The sequence below is a fragment of the Erithacus rubecula genome (genome assembly GCF_903797595.1).
Source record: "Erithacus rubecula genome assembly, chromosome: Z".
Lineage (NCBI taxonomy): Eukaryota > Metazoa > Chordata > Aves > Passeriformes > Muscicapidae > Erithacus > Erithacus rubecula.
In genome coordinates this window covers 5,937,333-5,959,041 of record NC_136661.1, presented here as the reverse complement: position 1 = coordinate 5,959,041, position 21,709 = coordinate 5,937,333, and the positions used below count along the sequence as shown (strand labels likewise).

Below are 21,709 nucleotides of genomic sequence, written 5' to 3'. Positions count from 1 at the left end.
AAGACCTCCGTATCAACATATGTTACTTCCATCAGAATCCAAACTTGTGCTAACTCCTTCTGCAAAAAAAGATAATGTAAAATTGTTTATGCAACTAAACTCTGCACTGTTGGTTCAGGTGAACCTGTAGACCTGTCTACATGTGATCAATAGTGCAGCTATATTTAGGGCATATGACTTACAACATGATTAAAACAGAAATGTGAAAAATGAAAGTCATCTCATGAAAATGACTCTAGGTTGTTTGTATATTGAAGAAATTAGAGAATTTCACTTATTGTTTAACCAAACTAAAATATGTAGATATTTTTTGCTCTTTTCCTATTTAAAAAAAAAATATATTTCTAACCTTTTACCTAAGAAGTTATTTTTGTAACTGGAACCAGTTAATTACGTAGGCCTAAACAATGTGTGATGCTCAGAGATACATAAGAATATGCTATTTCCTGCTGTCTATTATTTATTGGATGAGGTAGACTACTGATGGGCTTTCCATAGGGAGTGTTCAGTCATCACTTTAAAAATATTTTGAGGGAGTTACCAGTTATCTGGGATTTCTTAGTCTGACTTGAATTAGTGTTGACACCTTGCACAGATTGTGAGTTTAACGTAGCTATGCTGGAAAACCCTCAGATTTGTTCATTAGCACTTTCTCTTCAAATGATCCTTGGGAGAGAAGTCTCAAACTAATAAATTACCTCCATTTCTATAGTGTGATAAGTCTTCTAGGCTATACTTTACAAGAAGCAATATTCTCATAGATTCCTCATAGCTTTTTTGGAAGTGTATGTTTAAGTGTACCCTTGCCTTTAAGACTTTGCAAAACAGTCACTGCTGGTAGCTTTACATGTTTATTTCTCAGGTTTTCTAGTCAGCACATCTCACTAAACCTTCTATCTGCAGCAGGTAATTTTCCCTCTTCAGTGATTCTTTTATAATCTTCAGTTTTAAAGTGTTTTATTTTAAAAGCAATTATTCAAATATCATAGTTTTAATATTCCTTATCATAGAATGGTTTTAGCTGGAACGGACCTTTAAAGATCTTCTAGTCCGACCCCCCTGCCATGGACAGGGGTGTTTTTCATTAAATCAGGTTGCTCAAAGCCCCATACAACATCCTTTGAAAGGTTCCTAGGATGGGTCATCCACACCTCAGGATAACCTGTGCTAGTGTCTCATCGCCCTCACAGTCAAAAAATTCTTTCTTGTATCCAGTCTAAATCACATTTCTTTCAATTTAAAACTGCTCCTTGTTGTCATTACTGATCTTGATAAAAAATCTTTTCCTGTGTTTCTTATAGATCCCCTTTAACTACTGAAAGGCCAAAAAAAGATATCCCTAAAGCCTTCTCTTGCCCAGGCTGAACAAATCCATCTCTCTCAGCCTTTCTTCATAGGAGAGGTGTTACAGCCCTCTGATCATTTTCACAGCCCTCCTCTGTACCTATCCCAGCTGTGGTTGGAAGGAGTATTTGGGAAGCTACAGGCTGTCAGCCTGATCTCAGTGCTGGGGAAGGTCATGGAGCAGATCATCCCGAGTGTGCAGGACAGCCAGGAGCTCAGGCCCAGCCAGAAAGGGTTTGTGAGAGACAGGTTCAGCTTGAACAGCTTGATCTCCTTGTATGATAGGGTGACACACTTCGTGGTTGAGTGAGAGGCTGTGGGTGTTTTCTGCATGGACTTTAGTAAAACTTTTGTCACTGTTACCCACAACATCCTTCTGGAGAAAGTCCCTGCTTGTGGCTCAGACAGGCACACTGCTCACAGGGTAAAAGACTGTCTGTATGGTGGTGCATGGAGTTACATCCAGCTGGTGGCCAGGGACCAGTGGTGCTCCCCAGGGCTCAGTACTGGGGCCAGTTCTGTTTAATATCTTCATCAATGACCAGGATGGGGGACATTGAGTGCAGCCACAGTCAGTTTACAGATGACTCCAGGCTGGGTGGGAGTGTTGATGTGCTGGAGGGCAGGAAGGCTCTGCAGGGGGGTCAGGGCAGGCTGGATCATGGCCCAGGGCCAGTGGTTTGAGGCTCAACAAGGCCAGTGCTGGGTCCTGCCCTTGGGTCACAACAACCCCAGGCAGTGACACAGGCTGGGGCAGAGTGGCTGCAAAGCTGCCACAGGAAAAGGACCTGGGGGTGCTGCTGAGAGCAGCTGAACATGAGCCAGCAGTGCCCAGGTGGCCAAGAAGGCCAATGGCATCCTGGCCTGCTCCAGCAATAATGTGGGCAGCAAGAGCAGGGCAGGGATTGTCCCCCTGTACTCAGCACTGGGTACCTAAAACCTAAGTCCTTTGTTCAGTTCTGAACCCCTCACTCCATGAAGGACATAGAGGTGCTGATGTGAGTCATACCATGTGCCTGAGAGTATTGATTAGATATCAGGAAGAATTTCTTCATGGAAGAGGTTATGAAGCATTAGACCAAGTTCCCCAGTGAAGTGGCGACATCACCATCCCTGGTAGTGTTCTAAAGGTGAGTGACTATGGCACTTAAGGACGTGGTTTAATGCTGCATATGATGGTTATGCTAGGTTGGTAGTTAGACTTGATGATTTTAAAGGAATTTTCAAACTTAAATGATTCTATGCTTCTGTGATGAACTGCGCTGCTCAGTTTGATGTCATCTACAACCTAGTTGAGGGGCCATTCAATTCCAATGGATATAATGTAGATAGAAAATAATAGTGTTCCCAGTATGACACTTGAAAAACACCACTCCTTAGTGATTTTCACTTTTACATTGAACCATTGGATATGGACTATTTAGTCTTTGAATGTGGCCATCCAGTTAAGTCCTTATCTATTAAGCACTTGAATCATCAAACCCATCTCTCTTCAGTTCAGCAGCAAGAATGTGAGTGCTATAAAGCTAGAGAGTGTTGCAAAGGAGGGACACCAAGATGGTGAAGAGCCTTGAGGGGAAGCTTTGTAAGGAGCAGCTGAGTTTGCCTGGTTCTTAGCCTGGAGAAGCGGATATTGAGGTCAGTCATCATAGCCTACAACTTCCTCGTAAGGGGAAGAGGAAGGGCAAACACCAATGTCTTCTCCTTCACGACCAGTGGCAGGACCTGAGGGAAAGGCCTGAAGTGTGTTGTGAGGTTTGGGTTGGATATCAGGAAAACATTCTTCACCCAGAGTGTGCTTGGACACTTGAACCACTTCCCAGGGAAGTGGTCACAGCACTAAGTCTGGCAGGTATTCAAGGAGCTTTTGGACAATGCTCTCATGCATGGAGGGATTCTTGGGATGCCTTCTGCAGGATCACGACTGGACACGAGTGATTATTGTCGATCCCTACCCCCTTATGATATTCTATAATTATATGATTTTATGCAAAGAATATTGTGAGGATCTAAATGAAAGACCTTACAGACAGGTAAATGACATCTATAGCTCTCCTTTGACAATTGATACATTCTCTCCATGGTGGAAGGCCACTGTGCCAATCAGGCACTATTTACCATTGGTGGCGCAATTTTTGCTGTCTTTAACCCGCCCTCAGTCTTGCACATGTTTTGACATGTCTTCCAGGAGTGTCTGCTCTGTGATCTTATTGGGCACTTAGATGAGGCTGATTAGTCAATAGTTCCTGGGTTCCTGCTTTTTACCCTTTATAAAGAAAGGTTGAAATATTCCTTTTTCTCCAGTCACTGAGAACTTACCCTGACTGCCGTCAATTTTCAGACATGATGTGAGTGCCATAACTTTTTATATATGATGGAGAGTGGCTTGTCAGCTACATTAAACAATTCTCTCAGGACCTTGGGATGCATCTCCTTGGGTACCATGGTCGTGCCTATGTTCAGGTTCTCAGATGATCTTGAGCCTGATCTGCTCTTACACTGAGAGTAATTTCAATTCCCCAGTTCCTCTCTTGAGGTTTGGGGACTTGAGAGATGTGTAAAAAGTGATTGCTGATGAACACTGAGGCAAACAAAATTGCGGCATAGCTCAACCTTCTCCCTGTCAATTGTCATTAGTTCTGTCCCATTTTAGGGAATAGTGGGGAGGATGGGATTGTGTGTGTACATTTTCTTTAACCTTCCTTTTCTGACCAACATGCCTCTAGAAGCCATTTTTACTATTCTTTGTTCCTTGCCAAATTCAGCTCCAGCTATACCTAAGCTTTCCTGATTTCCTAATTATCCCTCCTTAACCAGACAGTTTTCTTTTCTTCTGAGAATATCTATCCCTGCTTCCGTGTCCAGTGCTTTTCCTTCTTGCATTTTACTTTGTCCAGGAGGTCTTTACTGAGCCATGTTGCTCTCCTGCCTTCCCTGCCTGAATGCTCACTGGTGGAGATTGAGAGATCTTGGGCTCTAAGAAAAATGCCCTCAAAAGATCTGAGAGTTCTATTCCACTCCTTTTTCCTGAGTGCAGTTTTCCAGAAGGTCCCATCCTAATTCATTAAATAATTAAAAGTTCAGGCTTCTAAAATTCGGGGTACTGACTTTAACCTTTCTTTGGCCCATAACCCTTGAGATCACAAATTCCACCAGGGCATGACCACTCTACCCAGGCTGCCACTGATCCTGACCTCTCCAGTTAGTTAATCTGTGTTGGTAAGCAGCAAGTGCAGTAACACTTCTCTGCCACCTGGGTTAAGAAATTTTCCTTTATGCTCTCCAGGAGTCTCTTGGACTGCTTATATCTTACTGAGCTGCTTTTCCAGCAGATGTCAGGTGACTGTCCTAACAAATCCCTGCAGCTGGATCAGAACCTGCCAGAGTGATGCTTCCTCAGGTTGAATAAGGAGGTTTTATCAACAGGATCCCTTCAATTGAGTGGTGGGCAATAAACACAAACCATGAGGTTTTCTTTATTTCCTATATTTCCAGAAGCCTTGGCTTGACTTCTGATTTTCAACCACAAGCTCTTGACCTGTTCAGTACTGCTTTTCAAAGATGAGTTTGTGCAATCAAGTTCCATAGAAAGGGCAAACTGCCTGTTCTTCCTTTCTTGCCTGAACCTTCTGAACAGTTGTTGTTGTCAATTGAAGTGGTCTAGTCAGGTGAATTGTCCCACCAAATTTCAGTGTTTGTGATTAGATCATAGCTTTCCAATTGCACAGTCACTTGCAATTCTTCTAATTATCAATGTTACACATACTAGTGTACAGACATTTCAGATGGGCTATCAACTGTGTCAGCATTTTAAATGAAAAAGCTATAGTACTTTTGAGGCATTTCACAGGTGTTCCCCTGTCAGTTTTTAATTCATCAGCAGCCCCTGACTCTTCCTTGTTAACCAAAATTGCATCCTCTTCCCACTCTTAATCTAGTTGGTTCTGCCTTTGAAGATATAAGTATTGTTCAAGGTATTCCAGAAGGACTTCAGATACAGCACAATGTTTGGCCTTCCAGTCCCCCTTTCTTAGAAAACTTTCAGAGTTTCTTTTCACAGAGATTTACACTGATAACTTACAACTGCATAGGCCAATGTCTTTGTAAATTCTATTGATTTGGGAGAGCATGCTTTTCTTTATTAGAAAGGGACTTGGATTCTGCAAATTCTTAGCCATTAATTTCCTTCTCGGTATACTTAGGAAAAATATGTAAGTATCCGGAACTCCTCTGGGTACATCAAGGATCCACCTCATATTTATTCAAGAATAAACTCCTGAGATAAATTTTTACTTTTATTGCTTACACTATACTAGCTAACTTACAAGGAACAGTTTATAAGCTGTACAGCTTCAAAAGCCAGGAAAGCTCCATCTTTAGGGGGAATGTACATCTTCAGGAGCAAAACAGGAGAAAATAAAGAGAAGCTGATGATTAGTCATGTTTTTTATGGCTTGTTTGTACATCAGAAGAAATCTTGTTAAGAGTAGATAAACACCTCATAAGAAAAAAAGCATTTTGAAGAGAGCGGTGTTCATGTTCACAGATAATTATTCCTTTAGATACAGTAATGCACTTTTCTGAGATACATGGCATTTGACATTTCTTTGTTTTTGACAGGAAAAAGTGGCCCTGAATGCAAGCACTGTAGGGCTGATCCAGATAAGGAGTGCCGGTTTTGTTCGTGTTACTTGTGTGGTGGCAAACAGGATGCTCACATGCAACTCCTGTGTGATGAATGTAATATGGCTTATCATATATATTGCCTGAACCCTCCTTTAAGCAAGATACCAGAAGATGAAGACTGGTAAATATATGAGGATGATTTACTTACTTTTATTGACATTTTATACGTGATACCTTTTTGGATATTTGCATCTCATGAGAAAAAGTACTGAAGATGTTTTTAAATTCTGGGCTGTTTTCATCCATCTGCTTAATACAAGGCTTATGTTTTCTGTCAAGACAATTCTTTTAAATCATTCACAATTGATTGGTAGATAAGTTTTAATGGCCATTATGAAATTTCAAGACTGGTATGTTCATTTTAGTCATTATGATCATTGTGATCTTCTGTGACATTACCTGATCTGATTGTATTTATCAACAATTGTTGCTCCTCAGCCTTTTCATTTTTTAGAAGCTTCACTGCTTGAGCAATTCTCTTATGCTCACGCTTCTCTCCCCCTTCATCCTCTGTTCCTGCTGCTGCCCCTGTACTCTTTGTTGCCTCTAATACATTCATTTTTCATGCTATGGAAGGTCCACCACATTGCTACTCTTCATTTCTTATGTAATTACTCTTATGTCTTTATTAGCTGTCTACAATTTACACAGTTCGTATTTATCACCTGTGTATGACTTACTCGAGATGCTAATCCTTTATAAATGAGTAATAAATAGAACTTTATTCTAAGAAAGATTTCCATAGAATTCATTAAATGTCTAAGGTGTCTATGAATATGTTGCCTGGAATCTCTTTGAATCTTGTGATTATATTTTATGTAAAAACCTGTGTAAATCTTTTGGAAGTTCTAACACTCTCTGTAAATTAATAACTCAATCTCCTACACTTTATTGGATTCCATAATGTTTATTGGTTAGTGCCTGATGGTCTGCCTATTTTATGGGGCAACTATCCTCACAGGAAAGAATTTCTTACTAAAATCTAAACTAGCTAGAAGGTGCCATAAGGTCTTCCTGAAGCCTCTTCTCTAGACTGAACAGCTCCAACTCTCTCAGCCTATCTTCATGGGAGTGGTGCTCCAGTCCTCTGATCAACTTGATGGCTCCTCTGGGCTGTTGCCAACAGATCCATGTCTTTCCTCTGCTGGGTGCCCCAAAGCTGGATGCAGCACTGTAGGTGGGGTCTCACAAGAGCAGAGTAGAAGGGTGGAATCCCCTCCCTGGCCCTGCTGCCCACACTGCTTTGGATGCAGCCCAGGATGAGGCTTTCTGGGCTGTGAGTGCCCATGGTTGTGTCATGGTGAACCTTTTGATCACAAATCCTTCTCCTGTCCAGAGCCAGTGTTGGTCCATTCTCCAAAATTATCACAGCACACCTAGTCTGTAGCTGGCCAAATAATTTGACCATAAATAAGAAACTCAGTTAGGCTAGCCCTAGTTGGATAAGCAGGACCCTGGGTGAACAAGGACTGGTTGCATTCAAACCCACACAGGGACCCTCAGCCAATCTCATTCAGCCCTAAATGCAGATATATCATGGCCAGGGAGCTGGGCAGTGTTGAGATCTCAACCACCCACGTGTGCAAGAGTGGGAGATGTGAAACCCCTGTAAAAGGAAGTGAGGAACAATAAACATGGCTTTCTGTCACAAGGATCTCTGAGAGTAACTGAGACTCCTCTCTGTCTCTGACCAACGACCCAGTTGTAATAATGAATTTCCAGAAGTTTAATTAATATAATTAAAATTCATTGGAAAAGCTTTTTAGCTTGTTTTTGTTCACTGTGTAGCTAGGAATAAGTCTTAAGATCTATATATGTAAGTAGATAGCTGCATCTGTGGATGAAGTCACAGGGTGGTAGAGGTAGAGTTGTGGACCTGGCTTATGTGAGCTAGTTTTGGACGCTTAGTGTCACCAGCCCTGTACTCTCTTAATGCTTGTCATTATATAGAAGTGCAATTGCACAGGGCAAAGCAGCATCTCCTACCAAAGAAGAAATTTGTGCCCTCCCTTCCTCTTGCATACTAGCAAAGAGTCATGGTTGTCTGAGTCTTAATTTAGAAACAATTTGCTTTAGAATTGGAAATACTTCCATTTGGAATGTAAAATCTGCCAAACTCTCTTCAGGTGTTAAGGCTTCAGTTTGGGAAAGGATAAGTTTATTTTGCGGAGATTAAGTTACTCTGCATGTGAAATAGTATTTAATATTCCCTACAAGATTCAGTCTAAAAAATATTCAGGTAATATTGTTACCCTATCAAAAAACATGGAATTTACCATTTAACTTCACCTAGTAGACTCACCTTATGAATTTGCATTATGTCATGTTTGTTCTTTTAATTGGTCTTACATGTTTTTTTTTTCTGTAAGCAGCTGCAATACCCATCAAAGTCACAGTGTCAGGCAATTTCAGCATCTTACATTTTTATTTTTTAATCTACTTGACTTCATTGTTTCAATGATTCAACACCTTTATTGAGATAGTGAAATCTATTCCTGTGAACCTTAATCATTAGTTCTTCTATTCATATCCACATAAAAAACTTAATCTCAAATGGTAGTGGTGGTGGTGGTGGTAGTAGTAGTAGTAGTAGTAGTAGTAGTAGTAGTAGTAGTAGTAGTAGTAGTAGTAATAGTAGCAGCAGCAGCAATAGTTGTTACCTGAACAAGGTTATCAATGTAAGTGTAGATCAGGCTCTCCTCTAACAGTGTATGGACCAAATCCAGCCTATGGGAGCCAGAAACATGGACATACCTTTGTACTGTTTTTCCTGGACCAGGATAAGAATGTTGTTGGAAACAGCAGAACAACCACTGTACTCCTTTTCTCTCTCTGCTGTAGTCAGTGTATACCAGTATCTCTGCTTTCCTACCAGAATGGATTTGTGTTAGTTGGAGTGATCCTCAGCATTATATTCCAAATGGCTTCAGTGTCATGGAGTCAGTGTGTGTTTGTGTGCTTCTAGACACATTATGTCATACCTTGGCTATGTTGGACATTCAGCAAACTGTAGTGAAATTTGTTGCACTACCAGCAAAAAATAGGGACAGACTGAGCAGGACACCGTAACAGACCATGAGTACTGGTTAGCAGCATACTCTGATCTCAGCTATCCTCTCCTTTACATGATGTAAATGAAGGAGGACTAAATGAAGAGAAAATACAGGAGACATGGGAACCTCTAACATATTGTATGAGAAAAAATAATTATATGTTTTGTGACTAGCACTCCACCTTTAAAGATACTGAAAAACCCTTTTTTAAAGAAAGTTGACAATATTTATTTATATTGAGTTAACTTTGTAAGCTATAGGCTTCAGCTGCTTAAGACTGGTATATGCTTGCTAGCTTGAAACTTTCAATTAAAATAAACAAATGGACGCTATTTTGGCTACAAGAAATGTATTGCCATTATTATGAAGTTAATTGAGAATTTACTAAAACCTTTTTTTAGGTATTGTCCTTCCTGCAAAAATGATTCTAATGAAGTTGTAAAGGCTGGAGAAAAGCTCAAACAGAGTAAAAAGAAAGCAAAGATGCCATCTGCCAGTACTGAAAGCCAGAGAGACTGGGGAAAGGTAGAGTGTGTTTTAGAAATAGCTGTTACTCTGATTGTTCATGTATGTGCTGCATCTATAGTTCTGCCTACATATGCACTACACAAAATTCAGTACTGGGTTGCACAGACAACAAGCTAATGTTTAATTCTGCCTGCTGTCTACTGGCAGTTAAAGCAGTAGAAGGATTATTAAGTTGACTAGAGGTAAAAACAACAAAAAAAGACAAAGCCCAACTCCTCTCCCAGATACATAACCACGTATTACTTAATTTAACATTCCTTTTAACAATTGTTAACATATGTGTTTGTTATAATAGACAGATTTAATGATCTCTGCATTGAATTTGCAAATGATCTTTAATATTGTAATTCATTTGTCTAATTACTTCTGTCTGATGTATTTTTAGGGCATGGCCTGTGTTGGTCGCACTAAGGAATGCACTATTGTTCCTTCAAATCATTATGGGCCTATACCTGGTGTTCCTGTTGGGACAACCTGGAAGTTCAGAGTTCAGGTATGTTGTTTCAGTACTAGCTGTAGCTGAAGGAAGTAGGAGTAATAATGAATGGGGTGGGCACGAAATAAATTTTTAATTGACAGTTGCCATTTTCACTAGGACTAAGTAATGCAAATGCATTGTGATTTCATTATTAGAAGTGATGCCAAGAGTAATGAAGGTTGAACTTTGCTGATTTTACCCTACCAATTTTTCAATCCAACTTTTCATATACAACTTAGTAAAAAGTATTTTGGAATTATGATAAATGTAATTCATATGTTAAAATTTTAAGTGGGATACTTAGTGAATAGAGTTAAGTATTTTCTGAAGAGTTTTCTTCACACAAGCTGATTATCCCTTGCATGGGGTGTAGACTGCAGGTTTTGAAAACATATGTTATCCCTGAATTGACTGTAGGTGGTTTTGGTCATAGGTAGTGGATGTCCAAATCTTCATTTAGGCTGATGAACAGCTTAAACCAGTGTAAGCCTATACTGCTATTGAAATTCAATGTATATTCGGCTTTTGGTGGTTTTTTGGACTGTTCTCATTTTCTGTTTCAAATATTCCTTGGACTCTGGTAAATTAGGTTGGTAAAAAAATGGAAGAAAAATAATCCTGTCTGGAGTAGATTGGGGGCTAATTTTTCCACTCCATTTTTTATTTTGGTTATATAAGCACAGTGCCAACATGCAATAGCGCAGGAGAAAAAAGCAGGGAGGATGGGACATTTTATGCCAGTACTGATTTTTTTCTGATTTTGTAGGGTCCAGCAAGCTACAAACTTCCTTCCTTTTGCTCCAGCCTGATCCAATTGCAATGAATTTTTGCGTTGTCTTTCATTTTTTATTGTTGTTTTTAGTCACAAAAATACATACTGCTTTGTTTCTTTAATCAGTATTTCTTTGTTCCTTGCATGTGCAAATGATTGGAACTGAATGTTTTCCATCATATTGGGAAGAATAAAAGCAGGGCATTTTAAACTGCTTGAGGAGAGACAAACCAAAAATCAAAAGCCTCTTCTGATTTGTTTTATGAACTTTTCATCACTTGCTTTCTTTTTGTTGGCTGCCAGATTATGTAATAAGTAAGAGAAATTTCTAAAACCACTTAGGCAAACCCAAAGTATCAAAATCAATTTTTATTTTCACTGCTTCAATAGTAATTGGAATTACTAGTTTACCTTTCGGTTAGGAATTCTCTTGGTTAGACAAAAGCTGATGTTTTCCAAGTATTTCTAGTGCTCATAGGATGAACAAGATTAGAGTGCTGCTTTCGCCAGAAAATCTGTCAAAAAATATTTCTTACATATATTATATATGGTATATATAATATATATGTAGTATGTATGTATGTGTGTATATATATATATATGTATATATATATATATGTGTGTGTGTGTGTGTGTATATATATATATCTGGACTAAATATTGAAAGACAATTACCATTCATGCATTATTAATTTATTTTGGGTACAAATTAAACATTCCATCATTTTTTAAAAAAAATTTAAATGCTTTCTACATAGCAAGTTTAACTACACTTTTGTTTCTCATATGAACTAGTCTCTTTTATGACAAAACAAGATTGTCTCAGCAAATCTATGAGAATTTGGAGATTGTATGATAATTTAAGGACCTCTTTGTTTCTGATTTGCATAGTTTTTTGTTTGGTTTTTATTTTGTTACACAAACTCTCTCTTTTCCCTAGAAGGAAATTGACTAAACATTACTTCTGGAGACAGCATTTGAAAAGCATCCTTGGCATGAATATTTTATCACGTTCATCTTTGGGTTGAATCATCTACTAGAAACTTAAATTTAATTGGTAAAACCTGGAAATAAAAAGAAGGGAGGGAGAAATTAATTAAAGGGTGTTTGATACAACAGGAAAGAGAGAGACACAACAGTGGGGCTTTTTAATTCAGCATAATCATAATAAATGGTCTGGAAAAATTGGCAAATAGCTGATAAAGTTAAGTGAGAGTGCTAAGTTGTTGTGGATACCAAACATGGGGCTGGGAAGATTTCTAAGTGTAATTTGTAGTTGGCTTTCAGCTGCTTATTCTTCTTGTTATTTATGATTTTAGCTATTATTCTGATAGCTAGTTTTGAAAAATATGTAATTTTAATAGTGATCAGAAAAAGAAATCAAATACTAAGTTATCATGAAATGAAGAGTTAGGAAAACAAAATACATTATTATGAACAGTAACCAGGACAATTAAAGGAATGGAATGGTTTTCATTCATTTGGAAAATGTTGAAAATTCTGTGGGGTCTAGATGACTACAAACTTATGTACAGCATAAATAAGAAGTGGGACCAATATACATACTTCTGTAATGTCAGATTTACAAATCATAATGTCAAATTTTGTAAAGTTTTCAAAAAGTTTTTCAAAAGTTTTCAACAGAATAGAAAGTCAGCCACAGACAGTTGGGATCCTGAGAAATGTGCAGGGAAGTATTATTGAGTAGTTGCATAGTTTTAATAACTGTGCACAGCTCTAATCTGTTGTTAAAAAGTACATTTTTGACTGGCTGGATCTTTGATGTATTGTGGTATGAAATTTCAAGGCCATAGCAGAAGAATATAGACTTCCATGGAAGTTGTTTCGTAGGTTGGGAAAAGGAGTTGAGGAGCACAAGAAGCAGAATGAGAAAAGCAGGCAAAATTGAGGTCTGGAAGAAGATAGGAAGTTAGAAAGGAGTTGTGTAATTGGTTTTATGCTGGAAACCTTCATTCTACCAAGAGTATTTTTTGCATAACATGCTGAGAAAATGTGTAATTTAATATATATTATTTTTTAAAATTATTTGTAAAGGTTGGTTGTGAGGCTTTTCTACTAATCAGTTGTCTGAAACCATTTTTAAATAAATTTTTGTGGGAGAGATGCTCCAGCAGACTTTAATGATTGTGCTGCACCTGCACCTTTCAGGTGGTCAGGTTTGAATGTTTATTCCCAGAGTTATCATGGTTGGAGAAATAATCTATGATCCTATTAGTGTTGCAATGGCTTCTTCTGTTTCCTTGGGCAGTCTGACAGTATTCCTCTCCACTGGTCACATTTACAGGTTGTTACCTTACAAGTCCCTGACTAAATGATCTTTACATTGGGATATCCTTGGTTAAAGATGGTAAAATGTTACCAAACTAGTAGATCTCTTTCTCCTTTGAATTGTTTTAAATTACTCTGCAAGTGGAGTATAGCAGTGAGTGCAGACTTAGATACTGCTTATGAAAAGAATCTTGGAGGTTCTCCCCAAAGTAGAAAGTGTACCATTTCATCTTCCAGTGTCACCACTGTCCTACATTGTCCTGGTGATTTTCTGGCTGTTCTTACCTTTAGCTTTTCTTCCTGAGGAAACAGTGGAATTCACACCTTTAATTGCAGCTTGGCATTAACTGTTGACACAGAAACTTCTGTACAATATTTTAAGCAGAAAATTGATTTTTTAAAGTGGTTGTAGGTGTCTGGGTCTTTTTAAAAAATGCTATAAACTGTCTTTTTTCTGTTTCCAGGTGAGCGAAGCAGGTGTTCACAGGCCCCATGTTGGTGGAATCCATGGACGCAGTAATGATGGAGCTTATTCACTCGTGCTAGCTGGGGGATTTGAAGATGAAGTGGTATGTCATTCATGCCAGCAATGGTCTTGCTGTTCTGACGCATCAAATGTCTGTAAATATAGAGTTATATTTGGTGTTTAATCCAAAACTAATGTTTAGACTGAAAAAAATAGCCAGTACTGATAAATTAAGTAGTTCTTAGTGTTTCTGGGGGAAACGTCTATGCTTATGCTCAAATTTACATTAAATCAAAATATCAGGTACCGTTAGATTTCACATTATGGTAGTTACATTTCAATATACTTTTGGAGTCTGAATTGAGTGTAATATAGAATCTGATAGTGTAATTACGTGCAAGTAATATGTTTTATGTTCTGCTTTTCTCACAATTTAATTACATTCCAAACAGTATTTCTAAGTATGTGATGCATTTATTTTCACGAAGCAAGAATAAAGGATAAGTGTTGCTTGATAGTAACATAGTTCAGAACTATGAAGTTCTGAAGTTTATTGGCTCCTGCTAATGAGCACTTTCAGAACTTCTTAACAAAGTCTCAGAATCTTGTATTATGATCCCTAAAGGTGCTGGGAATAAATTCTGCTTTGGTGTTAACATCTAAGTAGAGCAACAAAAGCAGTTATACTGCCAAAAAAAAAGAGTAATTGCTTTCCATTTTCATCTCATGGTGTTGTCCAATATTTATTTATGAAGAAATTGCAGTTTTCTTCAATTGAGTGATGTTTAGACAAGGTACATCCCTTCCTGCAGTTCCAGTCCATCAGGTGGAATTCTGGATCATGGATCAGTTGAAGGATAATGCAGTAAGAAACCCTGTTTTTTTAAAATGTGCGTAGCTGTCAATCACAAAGAAAAGGGCACTGAAAAAAGAAAAATAAGCATATTAATGAAATAGCATCAGAATGTACTATATTCTTTGCCAACAGCATCTACCAGCTGCTGGTGCTGCTGTTAATGCTGCTGCAGAGCATTGCCTCTTGAGGGAGTGTGTCTCTATTTGAACAAGTGGCATGAGGACTGGTGTTTGGATATTGTGTCCTTACTGTCCATCCCAGCCCAGGCTCTCAGACCCTAAGAACAGCTTCACAGTAGCTGTGCTGTGCTGGGATGCTGTGGACTCCTCTTTTTATTCTTCTTGGTGATACTGATGTACTCTTATTTCTGAGGTGGCAATTATTCAATTCAAACTATATAGTAAACCTAACTGGATCCTTTGCATGCCTTTTGAATTCACCTAAGTGACGTTGTGACTAAATGGTTGTGTTGACACCTAAGTACTGTCATAGTCTAAAATACATAAATACTTTTGAAAAGGCATAGTAGGAGGGAAATGTTGCAGAAAATACCCTAAAAACTTATATGAATGTCAGGTTTTTTTCCGTCTTTTAACTAATAATTCAAAGGATTTTTTCCCAGTTACATTACTGAAGTTAGTTTTTCTTCTCTTCTTCTTTCATGTACCAAATTTTATCTTACAAGTTACTTTCATTTTCCTTGTTTTTTGAAAATTGAGATTAAAATCATGTAAGAATATGCACAGAAAAATTGAATTCTGTACTTATAAGTGTCCTCAGTATCTAATTAACTTGAGATGTGAAATTTGAGAGTATTTTTTTTAAATACACATTAAAACCTCTGCTCACATCTATTCATTTTGAGTACCAAAAAAGAGAGGTGACTCTTACTTGAATTTCAATGGTGTGACAAAAATGCTTGTGTGTAAGCTTTTATAAAATTGAGAAATAAATTCATTTTGGAAGAGTTTTATACTGTTTATATACTTTATGCAACAAAGCCCACATTGTGGTAACATAATTACAAAAGCACATTGCAGGAAACAGAGTTCATTGCCTAGCTTTCAGATCGTGACATGACATTTTTATGCCATGCCTTTAGAAACTTATAATCCTAGGGCTCCACAATTGTCTGCAGTTTTACGAAGTTCAGATGTTCTGGAGGTACTGGAGTGCTCATTAATAACAAGTTTTATCAGTTCTGTCAGATTTACCCTCAAGATTGAGAGCAGGTACAATCATAGCCTACAAAATGAGCATTGGGTGAAATTGTTTTGCGCATGGCGCTTTATCGTAATTTTTTATCACATGCATATAAAATAGTTGCATATTAATCTCTCTCCTGAAAATGGATAACTTAATTCTAGTGACAAGTTACATGGTTTACCTATAGTTAGCCTTTATTTTGCTAGTATTGCTTTGGTAGTAAACATAATAGGAGAATTAGCTGAACAAATTGAGAAGTCTTTCAATAATTTATAATCTAAGCATTATTTCAGAACAGATAAACATTTACACACCAGATACTGGACATTAGCACTGATTGTGCCATCACAGTGTTCATGATGAATATATTCTGATTTGTCATTTGATCAAGCAGAGGAAGAAGTATAACTTTTGTGCTGAAAACTTGCCTTCTTATTTTGTGCCATTTTTTAATATATCAAATTGAAACTGCTGCTTATTGTCTGTCAAAAGCTTAAAGATTCATGTTTCTGCTGGCTTGAGGTAGTGTTTTAAACTTGAAAAATTAATTGTGTGGTGTGCTCTAATTTTGTCCAAACAAAAACTGTTTCTTCTATAAATGTTGTTGCACATGGAATCATATGATAAATCTCTGAACTGAGATTAAGAATCTCTTGGAGAATAATACCTGGTGTGAGCAGTCGTATCTTCTTGTAAATGATTCTGAGACCTCAGGCAATATACTCATTGTTTAGGTTTGTTTATTTTACACCAAACCATTGACTGCCTGTAATATAGCATTCACAAACCACTTCATGAAATGAATATCTAATATGAAATACACATCTTTTAGATTTTAAATGCATTGCTTTAACTGGAATTATCGTTGGCTAATTAAATTAGTTGTACAGATTGCAGGTTTTTTTCCCTCAAAAAACCAATCAATTTTGCATGTCCAGCTGATAGCCAAAGTTAGCTGTAATTTTAAAATGCAGTCTCTAAAAGCTGTTGTATCTCCTGAGTAAACTCGCACTACAGGAAAGGGTCTTTGACCTGAAAAGACTCCCTGTCTTCTCCCTGTCTTGTTCAAAGTCAGAATGGATTTTTAATGGAACAAGAGATAATTAATCCACACTGGGTAGCCTGAATTGTTTACATATTAATGTTCATTTTAAAAGCCTGGAAATCCACCATTTTTGGACACTGCATGGAAAGAAGTAAGAAAACCTTCAGAAAGGAATTCACATGCAGTAGCTAACTAGAACTTTGATTTTTTAAAGTGTTACCCTACTTCCATCACCAGTTAGCCACCTTCTGCTGTTTTCTGCTTTGAGGCTGTCTTTCTTACTGCTCAGATATGTAGATTAGTGAACACTAAACTGGTGAAATGTTTTCACTGTGGTGGAATTTGCCATGAAACTGCCAGGTTCTTGCTATCAGGGGCGATTGTGGGAAAGACTCAGCAAGAACAATTTTCAGACTCTGCACTTAATGCAAGGGATTCTTATTGATTTACAAATGAAATTTGTACTTTAGCCCTCTGTTATCAATTGGCACTTTTTACTGCAGTGTTAAACCAAGAAATTATAAAAAATAAATCACACAATGGGCAGATAGACCAATTCTGTCAGCTCTTTATAGGTACAGAGTTTAATGGAGATGAATGATGACATGATTCAGGTATCCCTACTACTGGGGAAAGAAAATGCTTTCAAATGTAATTACTTGATGGTTAATAATTGACTTGGATTTAATAACTTCATTTAAAAAGGCTTAGTGTTTTTTTATTTCACTTTATCATATAATCAAACTTACCTTTTATTCATTACATTTTACTGAGGTCAAACTGAGGAGGGATTGATGAAGTGATGATATTTGGGAATTTCTTGTATCAAGAAGGCCAGTAAGAAGTTTTTTTGTTCAAACTGAAGGTTGGACCTCATCTAGAAAGTCTAATTGTGTTTGCAATATCATATTACTGATAAACACAATTTTTGCGCTACCTGTTGGAACCAAACTTTGAAATCTGAGTATAACAGCAGATGTGTTAATGGAGAGAGAAAATAATTGAGAGCTGTCTTGAGATAGCTGGTATTCTAGTAACTTGAAGTGGCTAATATCACTGTCAGCTGGTGCATAAAAGTAATTCATAGAAATGAAATGATTCAATGCAATTCAGAATCTTACTTTCTCCATTATACATTGTTTCTCTGTTGGACTTATGACTGCTTATATAACACTGTTGGATAGTGGAGTATGATTTAATACAACTGTCTGTCTGCTTGTACTGGCTGTCTGAGGCTCACTGCTGTGTAGCACTAGAGCTCCAGGCTTGTTTTCCACACATGTCTCAGTATGAGATATGGGGTCAATGCTACTGTGGCTGAAGTTCATTTGCTCTATAATGTGATCAAACTTTACAAACAGGATGGTTAAGAAATACCTTTATGGATACAACATTAAAAAAAGGCACATACAGAAGGCATTAAGAGAAGACAGAATAATAAAGTACTTATTAGCTGTTGAAAGACAGTTTTGGTGCAAGGAAGTGGCATTAAACTGTGGAAAGCAGAAGAGCAATGGCAGAGTTATGTATTTTAAGGTAAGAAAACGGGGAGAATGTAGGAAGAAGGGAAGGGAAAAGATAAGACTGTTCTAAAAGGCTTTTTGACAGCTATTTTGTTTGTTCAAGAAGAACATACAGACATCAATAATTCATTTTGCCCTATCTTTTCTTTAACTGTTGAACTATTGTCTTCAGTTCTACTTTCTGATCCTCTTCAGACAATAATAGCTTTACCAATCTCATACTGGCTCTTAGTTAAAAGTTGTTGTAGGTGGTTGGAAGATCCTGTATTATCTATAGATAGAGATCAAGGCTGTTGAGAAACTGTTTTGATGATCATTATTCTCCAATAATCCCAAATAGTAAGTTGTGAATATTCCTGTTATACTTCACTTTAAAAGTAAAAGCCCATTGAAAGTTGGTATTTTAGGCTTCTCAGTATGTCTCTGGAGTACCAGTATCCTTGTTTCACTCCTGCTTGTCACAGGCACATTCATATCCACATTTATTCCACTCATTAGACACTGGGTCTGTGTCACATCACTTACTCTTTCCATTTTCTATTTTCATTCTCTACAAGCACTTTTGAGTTATTTTGAGCTTTCTTCTCTCCTGTTTGAGAGCTGCTGTTGTATTAGAGGTTCATATGTCCTTCAATTTCTCTTCATCCAGCCCAGATCTGTGGCAAGATCTCTGACATTTTCCTTCAATTCTAGGAACTGTGTCTTTGTTCCCTGAATTTTTTTTTTTAAATATATCTGATACGAAAAAAAGGAGTATCGTTCATATAGAAAATAAAGCAACTGTGAGTCTTCCTTACACTGGAGGATGTTGAAAGACCCTTGTAACTTGACCTGTAACATTTATGCTCCTAATTGTTCCTTTTCTCCTTCATTTTCCTTCCCCTGGATTTCCAGTCCTTTATTTATGCATAGAGCACTATGATAGTTAAAGAAAAAATGTAACCCATGAAATGTGTGATATGCTCTGGAGGTGAACATGTTATGCATAGACCTCCTATCCATAGTATCTCTTAAAGCACAATGTTTTCAGTTTGCCTGAAACAGAAGTTAGACTACCACTCTGGTGGTTATACTACCACCAGAGAATCACTCAGTCCTTGAAGATGCTGGAAGTTTGTTGGGTTTAGGCTGTTTACATTCAATGCATTTTCCATGGAAGTGTGTGCGTGTAGGAATACTGTTGCATTCTGCATTGTCGCTTGAAATTTGGGGGTTTTTTTTGGCTTAGGTCTATAGTATTTTTCCTTATGTTTTCCTGTTATGTCAAAAAATAAAAGTCCATTCCATACTTTCTTCTCATGAAGATTTATCAACAGCCTGGTAGTTGATAAACAAAAGTTTATCAAGAACCTGTCCTGTCTTATAAATTATTTTTCCCCATCTTGCTTTCATATGAAGTATTTATATCTTTCATAAATTTTTTCACATTCTTACATATATGTTATATCTGTATTTATCTCAAAATTATGTTCTAAGATGAGGGGGAAAAGTTGCTTTCTGGTTTTAGTTTAGTTCTGCTTATATATCAAAAACTGCCTTAACAGTCCCCCCACCCTGCCACATCACAAACATGTTCATGTTTCTTTCTTTGTTATAAAACCCAGGCCATTCTGGATTCATGACCTTCCAGTATATGTTTTCCCATTTTCCTGAACTTGTCACAGGCTTCTTATTCATTGTCAAAATGCAATTTGTTTGAATGATTGTGATACATGTAGCAAATCCATCCTTGTTCATATTATTACCAGGATCGTCACTGTGTGATCTATGCATTTTGTTTGCGTTGACAATCACGGGAAAATGAAACATACACTGTGATTATTTCCAATCTTTTAATACCTTATTTTATAAAATTTATTTTACATCCTTTCTTAATGATTGGCTCTTGTCTGTTTGGTCTTTTAAAGTTGTTTCATATACTGCCATTAATATAACTACATTCTGTTTCTTTTGGTTTTTAGAGATTTATTTAGTAGAGTAAGTAGAATGTTTTAAAAAAGCATATACCAGAGTTTATACTTGTCTTTGCTGGGGTTTGAGTATACTTTTTGACTTCATAGCACTTGTATTTTATTATGTACAGGTAACTGAAGCTTAATTTCTGCTAGTTTTTCCCTACGCAAAATAAAATGAACCTAATTTCTATATTTTATCTATGGCCTTGTTCAACCAGTGTTTCTCTTTCTAACACTCTCTTTTTCTGCTGTTATCAGTCATGAAATATGTGTAACAGTCTTGCACTGGATCCTAAATAATGTCAGACTTTTAATAGTGGTAAGAAATTGACTGAATTTTATTACCACATAGATGCTCAGAATTTTGATACAAAAATTCATTTAAACATCATTTTCCTAAATGGATTCTAGATAATGTCAGACTTTTAATAGTGGTAAGAAATTGACTGAATTCTATTACTGCATAGATGTTCAGAATTTTGCCATAAAAAATCACTTAAACATCATTTTCCTATTAAATTGCTATATGCTTTGTACCAAACATACATCTCCAAAGAAATAACATATTAACTATATATGTAGTCTGCATATTTATGTATTTCTGGAAATACATTAATTTACCAGGACTAATATGAAATTCTGTGACAGACAAGGAAGTAGAAATGCAAGCTTTAGTTGAGTAAATTTGGATTTTGACAGTTTTCACAGCTCATGGTAAAAGATTTTATCAACCTTCCTTCAATTTAATGAAAATTCTACATAGCAACTATAGTACAGAATTATTTTAGCTTACAAATATGAATCTAAATTATTTTAAACTCTCAGTGATTCAGAAGAGCTGGGATTACTATTTCCTTAAAGCACCTGCTTTGTACATAAGGCAGCACTGCATGTACTTATTAGCACTGAACTCCTTGCACAAGCTGAAGTGACTGACGTGATCCATCCAAGGTAATTATTCTGTATTTTGCAAACATGATACACTTGTAAATTCAATGAATGCTTAAGAATGCTAGATTGCTAGAATATGTTCCCTTCCTCAGATTTTTTTCTCCAAATAGCTTTATAAATAATGCACAAGTAGCATTTTTTTAAGGAAGGCATTTTTTTAGTCAAAATATTTTGGTGAAGAGGTTACATCTAGACCAGTAGTTTTGTGCTGGTGCAGCTGCTATAGGATGATGATGAAATTGAAAACATGTCTTTCATGCCCTGGATTACAGTTTTTCTCTGAGTAAATAGAACAAATGAAGTTGCTTTTTTTTTTTTTCCTTTTTTTTCTTTTTCTTTTTTTTTTTTTTTTTTTTTTTAAATTGAGTTACTTTACTTTAGAGCGTTAAACCAAAGGATAATCTTCTTGCACAGGATCGAGGAGATGAGTTCACTTACACTGGGAGTGGAGGTAGAGATCTTTCTGGCAATAAAAGAATTGGAGAACACTCATTTGATCAGACATTAACACACATGAATAGGTAAGTTTTGAAGATACATTTTAAAGGTATTCCAAC

The 21,709-nt window shown here is 36.9% G+C and overlaps 1 protein-coding gene across 4 annotated transcripts in view; it reads left to right on the top strand.

Annotated features, from left to right (window-relative positions):
* Nucleotides 1–21,709, top strand: part of UHRF2 (ubiquitin like with PHD and ring finger domains 2) — a 78,612-nt gene that overhangs the window by 49,918 nt on the left and 6,985 nt on the right. For 2 of the 4 annotated variants that reach the window (XM_079330020.1, XM_079330021.1), the window contains exons 6-10: nucleotides 5,965–6,151; nucleotides 9,485–9,608; nucleotides 9,997–10,104; nucleotides 13,615–13,719; nucleotides 21,567–21,673. In XM_079330020.1, the coding sequence (XP_079186146.1) occupies nucleotides 5,965–6,151; nucleotides 9,485–9,608; nucleotides 9,997–10,104; nucleotides 13,615–13,719; nucleotides 21,567–21,673 (631 nt within the window). Of the gene's footprint in view, nucleotides 1–5,964; nucleotides 6,152–9,484; nucleotides 9,609–9,996; nucleotides 10,105–13,614; nucleotides 13,720–21,533; nucleotides 21,674–21,709 lie in introns of all 4 variants that reach the window. The other 2 variants (XM_079330019.1, XM_079330018.1) reach the window with 1 other exon arrangement.